At 36.3% G+C, this 19,940-nt stretch overlaps 1 protein-coding gene across 1 annotated transcript in view; it reads right to left on the reverse strand.

Moving 5' to 3' along the window:
• The window catches only part of LOC108365856 (uncharacterized), a 62,053-nt gene that overhangs the window by 33,435 nt on the left and 8,678 nt on the right, over nucleotides 1-19,940 (reverse strand). The window contains exons 2-3 of the mRNA XM_017620047.1: nucleotides 14,614-15,571; nucleotides 2,168-3,246 (exon numbers count right to left, since the gene is read on the reverse strand). Coding sequence (XP_017475536.1) covers nucleotides 2,168-3,246; nucleotides 14,614-15,571 — 2,037 coding nt within the window. The remainder of the gene's footprint in view (nucleotides 1-2,167; nucleotides 3,247-14,613; nucleotides 15,572-19,940) is intronic.

Below are 19,940 nucleotides of genomic sequence, written 5' to 3' on the forward strand. Positions count from 1 at the left end.
ATAGGGTAATCTGAATTTTTACCCCTGTGCGGACACGCCTTAACCAACTTAAATCGGGACCGAAATTTATATGTGATATCTTCGACTACGGTAGTATCGATTTTGGGTATGAGATTAAAAAAAAATTATTTTTAATTTTTTAAGGCGACACGCCTTAACCGTCTGTAAGTGGGACCAAAATTTGTATGTGATATCTTCGACTATAGTAGCCGCGGCGTAGAGGTTAAGGCTTAGAAAAGCTTATGTAAAATTTTGCTTCCTACATATAAGGACCACCCTTATACTCACACATATAAGTAATAAAACTAGTGGCAAGTACACAGAGTTGGCTGCTATATGTATGTATATTTTATTGCAAGCCGTCGAATCAATTCGCACATATAGGACATAATATCTATGTATATAAAATATTAAGTTCCTTTGTGCGGCTTCAAAAACTCAAAAATGGCTTTATTTATTCGCTGCAATGTCCAAATGGTTTAAGAGGAAACAAATTTTAAGAGTTGCCACAAGTTTTAAAACTTCAGTTTAAGTAAATTGATAAAATAAAATAAATATTGCAACATAAATAGGTATCAAAATAAAGCGTTAAATATTTTTGTGTTGGGTTGCCACTTGTTTGAAAACATTTTAATAATTTAAATTGATAACATAAATTATATTATGTCATCAAACTAAAGAGGGTTAAGAACTGCCTGTCGAAATAATTTTTGTGGTGGGTTGCTCCCGTCTTGAAAAATAAAGTTCAATTAAACTGAGAAAATAAATTAAATGTTACAATATGGGTGTAAAACGAAAGATATTTAAGATGTGTATATTTTCAATAGAGCTGCCACCTATCTAAATAGTAAAAACTAAATACATGGAAACTGAATTAAATATTACAAGACTCGTACGGAATGGAAAGTGTTTGAGAAAGCTTTACTTGACAATCATTTAGAAAGGTTGCCACCTTACCAAAACTTGAGTCTACATATCAATTCAATATTTGTCGTTTTCGATGATGTGCGCCAAAAATATTCAAATACCGTATATTTATCTCCCACAAATGCTGAAATCAAATTTTTTTTATTCAAAAAAACCTTCACTGCATACATACATATTTTCAAAACAATAGAAGGATTTGTTATTTGTTGGGGTATTTGTTGGTAAATTTTTTTTTTACAATTTTTGACGATTATTTAGAATGGTTTATTCCAGTTTGACCCCATAGTAGGTCAAAATATTATAATTAATATTATTATTATTATTATTATTATTTGCAAAGCTGAAGCATTAAAATGTGTTTGCAAATGTTTTAAAACTATTTTTTCTTTCGAGTAAATGGAAGTTTTCACACACAATCACAAAATCTGCGCATCACTGTTGTTAAAACTACTGTGCCCAAAAATATACTTTGTTATTGTTAAAAATAATTTAAGCACATTTTTAAATTTCTCAAGCTTTCAATATCCAATTTTCATGGCATAATTTTGGGCACCTCAATTTTAACATGATTAATGCGATAAATTTGCGAATGCGTGGGAATAAGGCTATTAACGGCAATATGTTTTTTGAGAGGAATTTAATTATAACTGAAACATATTTTAAGCTACTGTTTGCTCTTATTTTTGGCAACGTAAAACACTAGTATTCCTATAAATTCACAAGCTTATTTCAACGCAGTTAATACGAACTTGTTATATGACCCAATTCATTTGTAAAACCAAATTACGAAGATACATACATATCTAAACAAATCCTCTTTGCGTCGCTACTCCCATTACGCATTGAGTTATTTATTTTTTTTCATACATATGTACATATGTTTCGTACCCAGCTCGGCTCAGTTTTAAATTAAATTCAACGTTGACCTNCTATTTTTTTACATACATACATTTGTTTCGTACCCAGCTCGGCTCAGTTTTAAATTAAATTCAACGTTGACCTCATTCGCTTGCAATTAATTGAAAGAGTCCACGAATAAATGATATCCTCTTTTAAATACTCTTTCGGCTTAACTCAAGTAATGGGTGGCAAATACCCAACACACAGTGCATACACATTTGTGATGCTCTAGAAATCCCATAAATCCCACAGTCAACCGGCGCCATTAACACTCATTTTATGTTTTCGACTCTCCCCGCTCAGCATGCCACCCCCGCCCAATCAGTATGAAGGTACTTACGCTGGCATTGCTGCGACCGGCCGCCGCACACAATGTGACACCAGTGACTGCATTGCCGTTATTGCTGTTGATGTTGTTGCTGCACGCGCTAATAGCTGGCGCAGTTACAGCGTTGACAAAATTTGCGCTTGCAGCATTTAATAGATCACTGAATTTATTTACTGATGTTGATGTTTTTGGGCGTGGCAGGGTCGCGGTAGGCGAATGTAGGTCTATGTATAACATAGTAGTGCTGTCGTTGGCGTTAGCGCTACCAGCAGCTGTGTTGGCCGTACAAATTCCGGCGGCAGCGCAACACGCGGGAGTGCCCGAAAGCGTAATTTTATGCTCCGTGCCCACGTCGACTGTTTCAGTAATCCCTGATTGTGCTGTTGCCGTTGTTGCTGCTGCTGCTGCTGTTGCCGCTGTATCAAAATTGTAATTACTGTTGCTGTAGTGTAGCTCGTCGCCGCCTCCGCCGCCGCCTATATTGTTACTAACGCTATCGCCCACAACGCCTCCGCCCAGCATTTCAACTGCCGCACCACCGACTGTCGAGTTATTACCAAAGCTGGTGCTCGCGCTCGCACATAGACCGCCTCCGATGCCGGCGAGATTTATCGCTGATCCTAACATGCCACTTAGCGTGTTCAGATTTGTGCGACTGCCGGAAAGTAGGCCACTTTGTTGTTGTACACGCTGCAGCACCGCCTCTTTGGTGTGGTATGCGCCAAAGCCCAGGCCTTTGGGTGGCTGTGGCAGAGTGCGATGGGGCAGCATTTGCTCCTTGCAACAGGGATTCGGTTGTGCGTTTGCTGCTGTTGCTGTTGCTGCTGCTGTAGCTTGCCCTGTGCACTTTAATGTGTTTAGTTGCATTTGTTGTTGTTGTTGATGTAGTTGTAGTTGCGGTTGTTGCGTGTGCATTTGCTGGTACTGTGTAGCTGCTGTTGAGGGTTTCTTTAGAATGGGTTTCAGTACGGTTGTTGTGCTAGTGATTGGAGGTTTTTGTGGTTGTGGCGGTGGTGGGGGCAAAGGCAATTCAGCGGGTGTTGGTGTGGAGGAAGTGGTGCTTATCGTGTCGCTTTCCTCACAGCTTGCATCTGAAAGGCGAAGAAGAAAATGCGATATTTATTAAGATGTTAATGGAAATGTTTGATAGAATTTCTTTCTTTCGAGCATTGTTGTTGTGCTAATAAACTGCTGATGTGGTCAATAAAGTGGATTAAGTAAATGAAAAAGTTCGTCCTATCTTTAACTGAATTGCCTTTAATTAACTGACTACATCCATTACACATGGTCAAACCAAAAAAAAATATATATATATATATTACGTATACGTCCTGTGCCACCTAACCCAATCTAATAAAAACTACTAAAGAGACACAAGTAACTAAAACCATATTTGCGTCGAAATATATTGCAACCAACTTCCTATTGTAGAAATTTAAAGCACCGGAGGAAAAAATGCGGCCTTAGCTGCCGATATGGCGTCAGGTAGGGATTTATCACTTCTAACTAACCCCCCAGTGCTTATTCAATAAAAGCATAAACAGACGGCAGCGTTGATCCTCATCAACTCGGAAATTAACTTCAGTTGATCCGGATTAAGTCCGAGTTAATCCGGATCAATGCTGCCGTCTGTTTAAGCTCTAAATTTCAATTCCAGAGTTAATCCCCTGAGAAAAATATTGTAATAATGTGAAAATTGGACATAGGTACATATTTGGTTGGAAATAAATTGACCACACATTTTTTGTCATGAAAACTAGGAAACAATTTTTGCTAATGCAAAAACCGGTCATAGATTTTATAGTGGACAGAAATATTTAGTAATTTAACAGCAAGTGTTTGGAAATTGTAAAATTGGGTATACAATTTTTCTATATACAAACTGAACATAAATTTTCAGTATCTATGTAGTTAATTCAATATTTGAGTTTTTGGTCATCAAACACTTGAACATGAATTTTGGGTTAGTAAAAAACTTGGACATACATTTTTGTTTGCTTGAAAGCTGGGAATTAGTTACTTGTCATGTAAAAAGTAAACATAAATTTTGGGCATTTAAAAGTTGGACATAAATTTTGGTTATAAAAACTGTATTCAAATTTGTGGTTGTAAAAACTTGTCAAAATGTTTTTGCCATGAAAAACTCGGACATTTATATCTGGTAGTACAGTTTTGGTCTTTCGAAAGCTGTGTACATATTTTTCGCCGCGGGAGAAAATTTTTTAAAGTCTTTTCGTAATAATAAGGAAGAGTCTTTTCGTAATAATAAACAAACCGCTCATCCGAATTAAACAAATTTGATATCAAATGAAAGAGGACTGAAATAGATAAAAAAAAAAAAATATCCAAACGGGGTTACCACCTATTTATATATTATAATATTATTTTTAATTGAAACATTTTTCAATAGGTGGCATCTCTCGTTTAGAGTTTAAAAGCTATTTCAGTTTTCTTTCGTTTGTTTAATTGCATAAGCGATTTGTTGACTATTAGGAAAAGCCTTTTATTTCAGCCCGCCGACACAGCTTTTTTTTTTAAGTGTTACAATGAAAGCCAAATATGGGAATCTTTTACTGTAGCTAGACTGAGTCTAGTGATTGCAAAAAAGTGGGAGTTGCTTTTTGTTTTTACTTTGTTGATGTGTCGTGCAATTTCTTTTGGAAAAAAAATCAATCCATTAACACTTCGAGCATTGTAAGTGTTCAAAAGAATTCCGGTTTTAAATTACAAAATTTTCAATTGTCTTATTTTTTATTCTCTTATCCCTTTAAACAACAAACAATTAATATTGACAAGCAATGTTCTCTATTTTTTTATTCCAATCTGATGGCTTTATTTTCTCATTACAGCACATTATTTGAATTGAATTGAGTGCTATTTGTCATTCACATAGGCATAGTAGCTCATCGCCATTATTATTTTTAATTATTTTATTCGTATTAATAACTTTCGTTGAACAATGTTTGCTTTGCTCTTTAACAATTAGCTTAACTTGCTTGCACTACTGGCAACTGATGTTCTTTGATTAGATGATTTCAATTAAGAGTGCATGTACTAGCTTAGTAGAAGCTTAATAAAGTCAGAAAATAATGTATATATACACGCGTATGTACATACATATACGCATCTTTTCAAACAAGTACTAACTTTCTACTGCTTCCAGAAAGTCAAGCTATTCTTTGTTACCTGTCGTTGTTCGAATTTTCTAATTTGATGTTGTATTTTGTTTTTAATTCTTGTTAAAGTTATCCTATGCTATGCTCTGTTCATGTGCTTAACGAAAACCAACATCGACATATTGCATTTTCTATATATTTTTTTTTATTTGCATGATGCCAATTTAAAGTTTGAAAATTACTGTCATCCACAACTAGCAGAGAGGGAGTTGCAACTTTATTCATTGTCGGAAAGCTAGCATCGCTTTTCGTTTATAAATGTGTACACAGAAGGGTGTATGTACAAGTTGGTATCAGCTTAGCTACATATATCTCTGTCATGCAAGCGTTCACCCAGCTAAGTGTTCCCTTTGCTATTATCCAAACTATTCATTTTCAGCGGCAGTAAGAGGAGTGGAGAGGAAGTTAGAAGAACAAAATTCATTACACTGATTTTAGGTGCGTTCGTTTAAAATCTCCAACAGAAACCAACCAACTGCCAAATTCCGGCGAAATGTCATCTGTTCGCTCACAAGAGAGAAATATCCAAAATAGTACGCGAACAGAAAATTTGCAGAAACTTGCAAGTTAGACGAACAGCTGATATAATTTTTGTTTACATACAAAAGTGTAAAATTTAAAACGTACGAAAAGTCATCGCAAAGTGTTATACTGACACAGTTTATTGATTAAACAAATAACTACTTATTTCTTACAAGTTTAATTAGTCGCATTTTGTAATTTTTAACTTCCAAACCATCAAATTCAATTTTGTGATTTGCGTAAATGCCAACCAGCTGTTTTTGATCAGCTGTTTTCCTGTTGGCAAATTGCTGTTGGCAAAAATTTTTCCAACAGAAACCAGCAGCTTCCCCTCAAAATGAAATGTCACTTTGCTCTCTCAAATTCCCCTACTTTGCAAGTTTTTTGCGTACGCGAACGCAAAAACTTGTAAGTTTTGGTTAAACATGAACAATTAACAGCTACGCGAACGAACCTTTTATGTACCTAATGAGGCAAGCATAAGCTACGTGACGCGACCACTTTATGGCATTGGCGGCAATAAGGGTCGAATTGTATAAACACCAGAGTGTTATCAGAAATATTGTGAGCATGTTGAAGTATTTACATATGGTGCCACTATTATAAACAAGTTTTTTTTTTATGTATGTAAAGTGACGCAAAGTGAAGGCAAACGATTTTTTCACGAGCTGTACTAAAATATTTCTGCTTTTTGAAATGCTTTGAAAATAGAAAAAATGTGAACATTTGGAAAATTTACAGCTACTTAGCTTTTAAGCACATCCTTCATAATAGTGGAAAACAGAAGCTGAAGACAAATATTTATGATTTCTTGATTAGAAAAGATTTCTGATATACATACATACATTTCTCATATACATACAGTAGATTGGAGCGGTCTATTCCTTTTATATCAAATAGTGACTGAATGAAGACGATATTGTTTTATTAAAAGGCGAATCGAAAAACTGGCAGAGCCTCTCTCGAGGGTAATGCAACTATTTGCTTCAAAACAAGGACTGATGTGCTGGGCCTATCTCTTGATGAAAAATAGTTACCAACTATAGAGGTATGTAGCTCTAGGTTTAATCCAGTATTTGATGTCCATATTTAACTTTTTGACGAAGGCCTATGTAAACAAAAAAATTATTTCTACCTAATGAACATATCCAGGTGGATAAGGTTTACGATCTTAAGGTTTGCGGAGACGTTACTTCACCCGCCACGATGTTAAAATCGTACTTGTCGACTTTAACTCCAGGGCGGTCAATGCAGCCATTTTTGGTCCAACAATCGGGAAATTTACACTGCATGATAAAAATTAGTGGTACCAGGCCCCAGCATCGAAACAGCCATAAAGACCAAAGAACCAAAAATCAAATTGATTACGTTCTGTGATAGACGGCAGATACACTTAAAACGTTCTTGATGCGCGTTTGATCCGAGGAGACAACATTGGTTGTTAAAATTACTTATTTGAGGAATATTACCTCGCCATTTCTCAGTGAAATACGCAGCATCCCAGTCCACGCGGAATCAGGAAAAAGATGGCATGAGAGACGTATTTTAAAGGAGAAGCAAAGAGATGCAGTACGACGTGTTTGCAAAGAGCTTGAGATGCAAGGTAGCAGGTATGCGGATCGAAATTTTATAAAAAAATAAGGCAGCAATCAAATGTTTTAAAGACAGGGGCAATCTCGTAACAGAAGTCCGGAGTACTGATAAATTTGATATCTCCGCAAGGCTAATACGGCTATGTAGAGTGACGACGACCTGCAACTTTTAGCAAATAGGGAAGGACCTCTTCCAGCCGTTTGAAAACAAACGAGGTTTTAGGTAAGACGATATTCACTTCAGTGCAACCTCTTCAAACTGATGTTAGAAAACTTTTTGCTAGACAATTTTAGTGTCAATGCCTATCAGGATGATCAATGTTTATGCCAGTACTGTCCAATGCTTATATCAACACGACTAATATTTAGTATTTTTGTCTTGGCTGACCACATTATTTATCTTTTAACTGATCAATATATATTTATGAGAAGATCAAGCCGTCTTTCGAGAAAAGAAAACTCAGTTGAACTAATAAAGATATCGGCAGTATGCCTGAACATAGTTCGACAAGGTGGAACCTGGGTTGACAAGATAAATGATAGCAATACTCCAAAAACTTATTAACCTGCCGGTACGATGCCATGTCTGAATTTGGTAGTTCCGCAAAACTAATACGACTATGTAGAGTGTCTAAAAAGCGTAATAAGATCCACCAATATGAATCGCAGCGGCACCATATATAGCAAACGAACGATGCTGCTGGCGTATGCACATGATATCGATGGGCGTAACTGCAGAATTTTCCAGTTAAGAAAAAGAAGCTAAAGAGGTTGGTCTAGCTGTGAATGAGGACAACATAAAGTACCTCCTGACAACATATAAAGAGTCCACGCGCTTCGGGACACACGTCACTGTTGGCAGCTATAACTCTGAAGTAGCGAAGGACTTTATTTACCTGGGATCCAGCATAAGCACCACTAACAATGTCACGTTGTAAGCCTGGATAACGGCGCTCCAGTGAAAAGATGCTTCGACTCGGCGCCCATGCATGTACAACGAAAGCAAGTGCGCCCACGAACAAAGTGGAAGGACCAAGTGCAGAAATGGTAAAGGTGAAGGGGAATATGTAAATGAAGCAAATGATAAACATAAAAGTAAAGACAAAGAGGAGGATGAGGAGACCGATGAAAGTAAGGATGAAGATAGGGGAAGAAATATTAAAATAAAGGTAATTAAAGACGAAAGGATATAGAGAGAGACGCAGAGACTCAATCTGGGAACTATTTGGAATTTTAGAGATTTTCGGGATTCTCGGGACTTATCGATAAAATAATCGGTATTTTTTATCGATTTTGTTATCGATATTTATCGATTTCGTTATGCATATTTTTATCGATTTTGTTATCGATATTTTTATCGATTTTCTTATGGATATTTTTATCGATTTTTTAGCAATATTTTTGTCTATTTTGTTATCGATATTTTGCGATTTTGTTATGGATAGTTTTACCGATTTTGTTATGGATATTTTTATCGATATATTTATTTATATTATTTGAACTGACTACCAATATTATTATCGGTTTCGCTATCGAAATTTTTATAGAATTTTTCATTGATTTTGTTATTGATATTTTTATCGGTTTTGTTATCGATATTTTATTGGATGTTACTATCGATTTTGCTATCGATAGAGTATAAAGATAAAAATGTGCAGACAAAATAGATATGTATGTAACGTAAGTTTCACTTCAGTATGGCGCAGGCGCACTTACTTTTTTTTGTGGACTTATGGTAACCGAATATAACTAATTTGTTAATGAAGATGATCCTAAGATAAATTTATTTAGTAATGTTTAATTAGTAATTGTGATTAAGTTTCATGTTTTATTTTATTACTGAATAGAAAAAGACATATGTAAAATAATTTTGATCGGTTTTACTATGCAAATACTTCTCTGTGCATTGGTTACTTCTAGATTTCATGATGTTTGAGGGAAATTTATTGCCAAGCCCAGATATGTCCTTAGATATGACTATAGGTATCTTAATCATTTCAATAATGAATCATTTAGTTAAGCCTAGAATACATACATTGCTATAAATTTTTGCTGATAAAAATTTTTACAATCTAATAAAAACTGGGTCAGCAAGTCTATTACACTTAAGCACTAGCCAAGATGAGATAAATTATTGGAGATGAATAAGGAAGACGCTTAAAAGTGACCAACAATAATGGGCTTTCAATCAAATGTGGTTTGAGTGGTGTAGCTTTCAAAACATCTTAGCACTACAAAGCCACGCAAATAAAGTGGATAAAAGATGATTTGCTGTTTACGCGCAGACTTTTTGCCATTTGAATGGCTCTAAAAGGATAATAGATTTTCTTCTTGTTCATCAGTTACTTTTGTGGGCCGGAAGTGCTGATGGGTATTTCTTTGGTGATAATGAATTTTTAAGTAAGTATGAGTTGGGGAAAACATAAAAGGAGGGAAAGTAAAGAGCGGAAGTGTATTTATTAAGAAGTTGAGCAGCCAAAGCAAATCGGGTGTGCATAAAGGCATGTATCTAAAGGAAATAGCAAAAGGTGGTTTTGATGACAAGGTGCGGCCAATGATACGGGATTTAGCATGCAAATATATCCCTTCTTTAAAATATTCAGTTAATGGTAAGGGTATGAAAAGAAAAAATGAAAGGAAATGAAATGAAGGAAAGGGAGCGCAAAAAGGAAAAAAAAGGAAAAAAGGAAACGTAGTAAGTAGGTAATTAAATTAAATGGAAAGAAAATAAAGGCAAAAAAAAGAGTGAAGTGAAATAAAACAAACCAAAAAATTAAAAAAAAAAATACAAATAAAAACAAGTAATCTAAAAAGAAATGTTTAAAGACAAGCTTTCTTTAGTGGGTAATAAAAAGAATAAAATCGACCACCGCGCCTCCTAATGACTAAATTTTTTGTGTCGTTAATTTTTTCCGTTTAAGTAATATACGTTCCAAATATGAAACAAATCGTAAACCATAAATACGGAGTTTACAAATATATCGACAACTGCGCCACCAAGCGGGTTAATTCATATGTATTTCATATTGCATTGTTATCGGGTTTTGAGCTAAGCTCGAAGTTTCAAGCCTGTAGCACATCAGAATGTTGTGCAAGATTTGATTACACACAGATGAAACATAGTAAAAGCTTTTAGTTTTGAAGAAACCCGATCCAGTATAGCATCGCTTACCGATGACCCACTGCGTCCAGGCAACTTAGTTGACATCATTTTGAGCTCAAAATATTCTTGCAAGGCAGTAAATACGACCATCGTAGAGATACACGAGCAGCTAAGACGAGAATAAGCTAGCCAACGAGGCAGTACGAGAAGGTAAGAGGAGTAGGCAAACGTCACTAAGGCGGATGGGGACCAAGGCGAGTTTTTGTATTTCAACATATCACAGAGGAATACTCAAAGTTGGTGGAACCTTTTTTATGGTCTGCAATGAATCAAGGCCTCCGCACTCAACCCACAGACAGAGAACGCGGAAGCAGCGCCGGGGGTTTGGTACGTAGACGATAGCAGTTTGAGTTTAGATTAAAGTCCCAAAGCTTCTAGGCTTAGGGGATACTGAAAATCCAGATGTCGTGCAAGAAAAGAAGCAATGCACACACAACGAATCACTCTTTGGTGTTGCTTTTGGGCTGGCGGAGTCGTGAAAAGTAGAGTGTAAGCCGGAGCTGAGGAATGAAATCATACGTCCCAAACTATGCCAACAAGTGATGTTCTAAGCTATAGCTATCGAAGGACCACTTTTCCACCCCATTGAGTGGTAGCTGCAATTAAGATGGTGAAGAAGACGAACACAAGCCTCTAATTGACGATGATGACGTCAATGTCCTACCTCCCGACTATGACGAGGTACGAACGACGATTACCCGGTTGAAAACCGACAAGCCTTTTGTAGCTCCCGGCCTTCCAGCTGAGCTATTCAAGTATGGCGGCGAAGAGTTGTTAAGGTGCATGCATTAACTCTTATGCAGAATGCGGTCAGACGAATGCATGCCCGACGATTGGAAAGACGACTCCGCCAAATCGAGCCCTAACAGCTAAAAGACGTAAGCAACATTTGTTTTAAGTTTATTTTTGAAAAATGTTCTTGGAGCATACAGATACATATGTATGTGTATTAGAGGGCTGCATGAATTTATTCAAACATCCAGCCAAACAGACTCTCAGCGTTTGGAATGTTCCAAGTTATGAATACACACTTTGGTTCAAATTTTCTACCTTCAAATGGAAGTATGTAAATGAATCAATGGAAAACATTCAAATCATTCAAACTCATTTCGGTAAAGGGTTTTTCTACAAACAAGTTTTTTCGTATTGTAATAGGAGCGCAGTAAATGCTCTGGCACATACAGCGTTCGTGCTGCTTTGTTGGTAGTTTTGCTTTGACAGCTAAGATAAATACATACGTTTATATGAAGCAGTTCTCATAGGCAACGCTGACGCTACAGAAACACGAACGCTTGTTAACGGTTGCCGTTTTGCGCGCGTTGACACTCCCTTAATGTAATTATTCACTTTTTACTAATAAACACACAAAATCGTGTAAAGAAAAAACGAATAAGGACCGCGACGACCAAATGCTTCCATTTTAGAAATGTTTGAATGTTTTTCAATCGTAAAATTCTAATTCAAAAACTAAAAACATTTGCTGTCATGGTACAGTAAACACAGGTAGAAGCCAAATTGACATCAAACCTACAAAAGTCAAAGTTTTCGGGAGAGTAAAAATAAAAATGAGAATGTGTAAGGAAAAATAAAAAATTACATTTCGCTGGTTGACGTTTTTGAGTAAATTTGAAGTTTTGTTTTTATTTTTTTTCTTTAGTTAAAATTTGTTAATTTGTATGTTGTTTTCTGTTTTTAATTTATGAGTTGGAGGGACTTTCCGGCATAAGGGTCATAGGAACAGCACTTGGTATCAAAAGTGCCTTTCCTCTACCTACCGGTGCATTTATGAAATCTGCTGCTTTAAAATGTTTAACGCACAGCAAGGCATTTCGCTGCAGTTCTGCCCCAAAGCTGTTTTCGCAACGCTCTTTACGCGAAGGACATTGAGGCACGTTAAAAACAATTAGTATCTGCTTCATATTTAAAACCACATAAAAAACAACGCTTCAGGTGTTGCATTTTTAACACATACACTAAGTATAAACCGCACAACACTACTCAAATTCACATGTTAATTAAAATTTGTTATTAACGAACATTAAAAAAAAAACAACGATATGACATTCAAAGCGTAACGAAATATAGGAAATAAAAGAAAAACAAGTTGAAGTTTAAAGGTTTGGTTCTCATGAGAGCAACGTCATTTTGGCTTCTACCTGTATTAATGTGCCTTGGTCGGAGCATTCATTGTAGCAAACACTTGCGCTTGTGACAGAGCCTTAATACAGAAAAATTATATTTTGATATTCACACAAAAAATTGTTACTTATTTCAATTCAATTTATTTTCTCTTTGTTTGAACATTCCCATCAAACAATTTTCGTTGCCGGCAATAAGAAGACGTGTCGCCCTCAGAAACATATATATTGCCGGTAATATTGCCATCGAATCGATTTCCTATTGCCAGTCGCTCTAAAACGTCCGCCGAAGGCAACTCGCCTGGGCGAGTCGTTTTCCTATCACCTGAATGAGTCGTTTTCGTATCGCTTCAGGCGACATTTAGAATAATTTTATTCCTTTATACCAAATTGGAATTTACAATCGGAATTATTCCTTTTATCGCTATGAGGCTTCCTATTTTCTCAATCCTGTCCTTGGGCATACTTTAGATGCTTTTGGCCAATACTGTTGACGCCATATTCATAAGATTCCGAATTTTTGAGAACTTATTTATTCGAAATTACCATGAACGAAATGATGTTGCCGATTTGTCACCACAGCAATAAATCGGTGAGTCGCCAATTTGTTGGCATTAACGATTGTTGCCTATGTTTCATGGTTTGCGTGGTGGGTTCTAATTTCGACACATATATTAGAACAGGTATTCACTCAAATTGCACTCGTTTTATATATGAATAATTCATAGGCCGTTTTGAATGAATTCATGCAGCCCTCTAATGTGTATCCCCAAAAAATTAGCCTATATATTGAAATCTTGTAGAAGTCGAGGAAAAAGGATCGAAGGAAGGAAGTTTTCTTTATGCCGCGATATCTGAATTTGGTAACTCCGCGAAACTAAATGACGTTGGGCAGTACCACCAGCACCATTATAATTGGAAAGGATCTCTCCCAGCAGTTTTATACCAAACAGATTTCAGATAGGGCGACGCCCTTTCGTGTGATTTCTTTAACCTGATATTAGACCGCTCAGGCACATTTTTTTCCAAACAGGCAACGGCGAGCACCATAGGTGATAGAACCGTAAGCTGTATGAGCTTTACAACCACACTAACATACAGCGAATCCATACACATCGGCTGCGCTGCCTCGGTCTCAAGTATTCCACGTAGATCGTGATGCTGATTGCAGTGTAAGATCTGCTTTGCGATAGAGACCAGGTGGAGAATCACTTGGCTTCGTTTTGTATTCCAGTGCCATTTGGAACTGAAGAGAAACGACTGGCGTGCTGTTGTTTTACCCGACCAAAATCGCTTAGGTGATTACAGCACCAAATGAGAAGAAGAAAATGTATGTTTTGAAATTAAAATTTACGACATCAAATACAATATAAAGCACACGAAAAGAACTCATAAAAATTGCATAAATGAAATGGAAGAAATATTTTGCTTAGAATTCGATGAATGATAAATGATATTAAAACACAGCGCTGTTGGAATGTGGAGATATCATACATTTCTTAATTGCGAAAATTCATTGGTTTTTAACTAAAGAAAACCGGTTTTAAAAAAATTAAAAGGGAAGTGTTTGCAATTAGTTTTTAATACCCAGAGATTTTTAATATTGCTTTACTTATTGCCAAGAATATTTATAAAAAAAATCCGCTTCACTTCACTATTAGAGTACCTTCGACTATATGTACATACAGTTTAAGATTTAGATAAGAGGATAAGAGGTTCAGTTTTCCATTAGAACTTGTATTCAATTAATTTAAAAATATAAAAAATTTGTGTGCTATTTTAGTTACTACTAACCTTCAAAGTAAAACCTTCAAATTTAAATACAATTTACTTTAAAATCGCTGTAAATATATGATATTCCACTCACCAAAGTCGAATGCGCGTTCCAATATCACTGAGTGCCTTTTTTGCAACGCTGCCGCCCGTTGCTGCTGCACCTGTTGCTGATGATGGTGGTGAGTGTGCTGTTGTGGCATATGTTGTCCACCACCACCACCACCACTCCCATACAAATGCTGTTGACGATCTTTGATGCCATCACCACCACTATTGTCCTCGCCATCGGGCCCCAAGCGCACATCGTATGGTCCACCACCACCCGTCGTGGGCTGCTGATATTGATGCGCATGTTGTAGGTAGTGGCCCGCCATACCACCCGCTGCCGCCACCGCTGGCACAGTTACTGCACAAAGTGCTTGCATTTTTGCTGATTGTTGTTGTTGTTGCAAACGATGCTTATGCGGTGAATTCGGTTGCGCCGGCAGCGTTGGTTGCTGTTGGTGTGGTTGCGTGTGTGTGTGCTGATGTTGCGCAGATGTTGTTGCGCCTGGTATTGTTGGCAGTTGTGAATGTTGTTGATGCAGGCAACAATACTTGATGTGTTTGCAAAAGAGATTGCCATTGCCACTGCCACTGCCACCGGCGCTACCTCCACCACCACCGCCGCTACTGCCGCTGCCAGTACTGTGTCCACTGCCGATACTATGAACGCCACCAGAGCCGCTGCCACCGTGACCAATACTATTCAGTGTGGCAATGCTGCTGCTGCTGCAAATGCTGCCTCCAGCACTAGCGCCGCTACCACTACTCATTGCTCCACTGCCACAACTGCCGCCAACATTGCCATACGTGGCGGCTGGATTGCGCGGCCGGTGCACGCGAAACGAACTGGACCGACCGACCGAATGATTGGCGCCTTCTCCGCTAGTGCTGTGCGGGTGTGTAGGGCAACGAAGACTACCGCCATGACGGCGTTGCATGAATCTGCTGGTGTTGCTGGTGTTGCTGGCTGTATTGCGGCTGCTGTTGTTGTGATGCGGTATCACCTAGATTGCAATGAGAAATAAAGAACGAGAGTGGTAGACAGACAGCATGCGATGATTTATGTGTAGGTTTTAGATAGGAAAAAAAGCTTCAAATGATCAAATTGAATACAAAATTAAAATAAAGCAAAACTTACATCACTCTCTATTCACAAAAAAAATAAATAAATAATTATCGATACTATTTTGCCATCGGAATGAGTAAGTTTATTGCATACAAAGACTTCCACCAATATAATTCGAATTTACGTAAGCTGAACCGATTTGAAAATACCATCAAAAATCTCGATATTTGGATTCCGTTGATAAAATGTTAAAAAATTTACATGCAGACCTTTTGAGCTCAAATTCTTCTATAATCCAAGTTGATCTTTTGGAAAAATGTTTTTAAAAATTAATTTTGCTTATGAAAAATCTGGGTTTTCGGAGTTTTTTTCAAAATGGTCCAGCTCACATAAATCTTTATATTTTCCCGCAATATTTTGCGGTAAGTCTTTAAATATATATATATATATATTTGTAGAGGTTTTTCGGAATTCGTTTTTGACGAGACTTTTTTTATTACAGTTTTGTTTTGCAAGGGAAAGATGATAAGTATTTAGAATCAATATCTTTTGAACAGTTCTTAAAATATTTGAGTATATATATATATATATATATATATATATACATATATGATATATACTTCGCTGGCAAGGGATGTATGTATGTTTGTACCAAGTTGCAACCTAAACGGATACACAGAATCGAACCAAAATTTGACACAAATACGACTGCTGATTCAGAATTCAGGCGTGAAAGTTTTTTCAACCGGGTATTTTTAAATATTTTTAGGCAGTTTTATTAACTTGATTTTTCAAATACCGAGTAAATCGGATTTTTACATTCGAATAGACCGGAATAAAAAAATTCCAGTATATACCAGAATATAAAAATATATATTTTATTGAAAATCCAAATAAAATATTTTTATTAATTTTATATCTGAATAGTGGAAAATTTTCCACTGCAGAAAATTACTTAAAATATAAAAGAAGAACCGAACGAAAATCTTTCACTTTTAAAGGTGTTCATTGACTTTCGATGAATGACCTATCTATAATACTATATATTTGTGTCTGTACTGTTGTTTTTGCAATATAATCTTATTAAGATCGGTGTACCATATTAACTGTAAATTTTTCACTCATTTCTTCTCTGTTTTACTAGCAATTTGAAGTATTTGGCCTTTTGATTTCTAAATTAAAGCTATTATTTTGATCATGATATCTGACTAACAGTAAGTCTTATTGCAGAGAACATATGTAAAATAAAACGGCTTTATCAGATTTTTTCTTAATATGAAAATGGCGAAGCTATTTTTCGAATAACCCGAAACCCAGTTTCGCTTACTTCACCTCACTAAAAGCCATTAGGATCCATTCAGTATTGCCATTATACAAATACGTTTTTATCATGCCGAATTTCCACTAGGCATTGACGAAAAATGTGCGCCATTTAAAATTAATTTAATGACAATTTTTTTTCAATTTTACTTTGTTTTATAACCCACTAGCAACTAGCAAAAATAGAAAGAACACTTTCCTGTCAAATTTGGTTTTTGTAACATACGATAATTTTGCCCAAAGGGGTCGATATACGTTCTTTGGTAGCAACTTTGAGTGCGCCCGTTTGAGCCTCACCTGAAAGTAATTTTAGTTTTTATTTGCATTACTAAAAAGTTGCTAGTTCCGTTTCAATTACTAGTTTCTTGAACTTGAACAAAAGGTAACAGTTCATTCTATATTTAACAGAAGAGCTAAAGTGATATAACTACTAAGCGCAGATTTATTTTGCAAACTGATCTCGGAGTCATTACGTAACGGGATTTTCAGAACTTGTATACATTATAAATATTTACTTAGGTATATACTAGGGATGTGCCGGGTATCTGCTAGATATCCGGAATCCGGCTTATCCGGCCGTTTTTATATTATCCGACTATCCGGCAGGATACTAGCTAAAATTCGGCCGGATTTCCGGATTTCGATTGTAGAATACTCAATTTAAAAATCTAGTTTAGAAATTTATTTTTTTTTTGTCTTTTTTAATCCAATTTAATGTTAGATGCCGTTTTACTAACGGTAGGTGAACCATTTTAATATTTTTCATTATCGGGCAAAAAAATATTTATATTTTCAACATAAATGCTACCCGATGCACTAAACACACTTTCTCAGTTCACTGAGGGAGGTGATGCGCAGCGATACTTCATTGCCAGTATAAACAAATTTCGAAATTCTTTACGATTATGCTTCCACCAAATTAAATGATCTTCTTGGTTAGGTATAAGGGGTAGCTGTAAATATTTTTCCATTTTTAAATCGCTGACTTTTTTTTTTGTACGGTCGCTGCATTGGCTACCCATCGTTTGACTCTCCAAATCACTACAAAAACTGGGATCAGCATCAGAGCCGCTGGCGATTTCCTCAAAGCATTGCCAAATATCCTGGTGAGCTACCTCTCCGATAGAAGCTTTACCCAGATTTTAGCTTAATTGATGTCAGAAACCAGTAATTTTTAAACAAAAAACAAACGACTTCAATTCTCATATAAGAGTTTAAGATTATCGTTAATTTCGTCACGATCCAATTATCGGAGCTAAACAAAATTAGTATGGGACCACTGTTGAGGTATCACCTTTCCGATGAAGAATAATATCAAACGTAGGCTAACACAGTCGAAGTTGGCGATTCGTTCTGGTCGAACTCAGGAAGAATGAAAAGGGCACGCAGCTACTGAACGAATGCGGCAGAAACATGGTCTACACCAGCCGTGCCCAGCGCAGGGCACTTGCCTATTGAATTCTGCCAGCGCAGGGCATTTGCTTATGGAGTTCTGCCGGCGTTGGGCATGCCTGATCTACACCGTTAAATGAGAATTTCCGTAAGTGTGCAAATACAACATCGCGCCAGTGATTAAACCGAGCCCATGGATACGGTTTGCCAATATTTTATTCCGTCAAAGTCTCTCTCGGAGACACCAGGATTGTTTTGCGTAGGTCAATGCCTAAATACCGTCGTTGACTCATTTACCAGAAAAATTGTGGGCTTTACTTTACAGCGACTTGGCAGAATAAATAGGTCTCCACGAATTTCGACAAAAATATTTCCGCATTTAAGGGAATTTCGTCTCTTTCACCCTTTTTGTCTTGTTGTCGCCAGTAAATGAAGGAGAAACATTTCTTAAAATTTAAAAAGTAAAAATTTCACTAATAAAAATTTTAAAATTTTACTAAAACTTGCAAAGAAATTTGGAAAAGAAATATTACTGTTTTTGTTTCTAGGGGTAGGATGCGAGTGTTATTGATAAAATTAGAGTGAGAGAAAGTTTTTACTACAAAACATTTCATTAATGAATCATGGTTCAGCTCGAAAAAAAAACAGATAATCTGGTCATAAGTATGTCGCTAAACGGAAAAACATAATCAGCCTTATCATAATTATTCGGTATAAATTTTCACCGGAGAAAAATTTCGTTCAACGAAAGGTTCGCTTTATCATGAATGTGGAATAATTTTGGGTTAATGGCATTTTACATAGAAATTTCACAGTCGGGATAACAGCAGTCAAATTCATTAAACACAATTTCAATTTTGAGCATACTTACGGGTATTTCGTACATTTTTGAAAATTTAGCAATTGTTTTGAGACTTTATATGTGCGAGTGACAGTTATTTCACTGGTGAATACGGCATAGTAGGAAAATGATTAAGAGTGAACTACATACTTCGCTTGGTAAATATTCAGCATAAAATAGGTGAACTGCATGGTCGAAATGTGAACAAATTGACACGAAATGAAAATTCATGATAATGCTGAATATAACAATATTGCGAAATTTGTAAAGGGCAGCAGTCTACCGGATATCCGATCGAAAATACGCGCGGTACATTTCGAAAACTATTATAATTTTTTAGTCCTACTTAGTGCTCGCCTTTTTACATTATTCGCCGATATCTACATTTGACAATAATTATTTTTTTAAATAGTTCTAGTGGAACAATCAAAACACTTCCTTGGCAAAAGTTTAATCATTTTTGGTAAGCTTTATTTGACTGGCATTAAGGTGGTACGTTAGGGTCATAAGAACTGAAATCTGGTGAGTAAGTACTTGAACGGGGTACTTGAGGTCAATAAGCATTGTAAAAAAAAAATGCCCACTCGGGACAAAAATATTGATACATTAAGATCCGATGCAAATGTCGAAAATGTATGACGAAAAAGGGCAAAAGCCTCGGCAAAAATAATCGAAATAGCCTTCGTTTCGAAATATGTACTTCCATAGCAAAAGTTTAATGTCTTTTGCTGAGCTTTCATTTACTGGTATTACG

Source organism: Rhagoletis zephyria, unplaced genomic scaffold (genome assembly GCF_001687245.7).
Source record: "Rhagoletis zephyria isolate East Lansing unplaced genomic scaffold, Rhagoletis_zephyria_1.1 Rzeph_scaffold_02026, whole genome shotgun sequence".
In the NCBI taxonomy this organism is placed as follows: Eukaryota; Metazoa; Arthropoda; class Insecta; order Diptera; family Tephritidae; genus Rhagoletis; species Rhagoletis zephyria.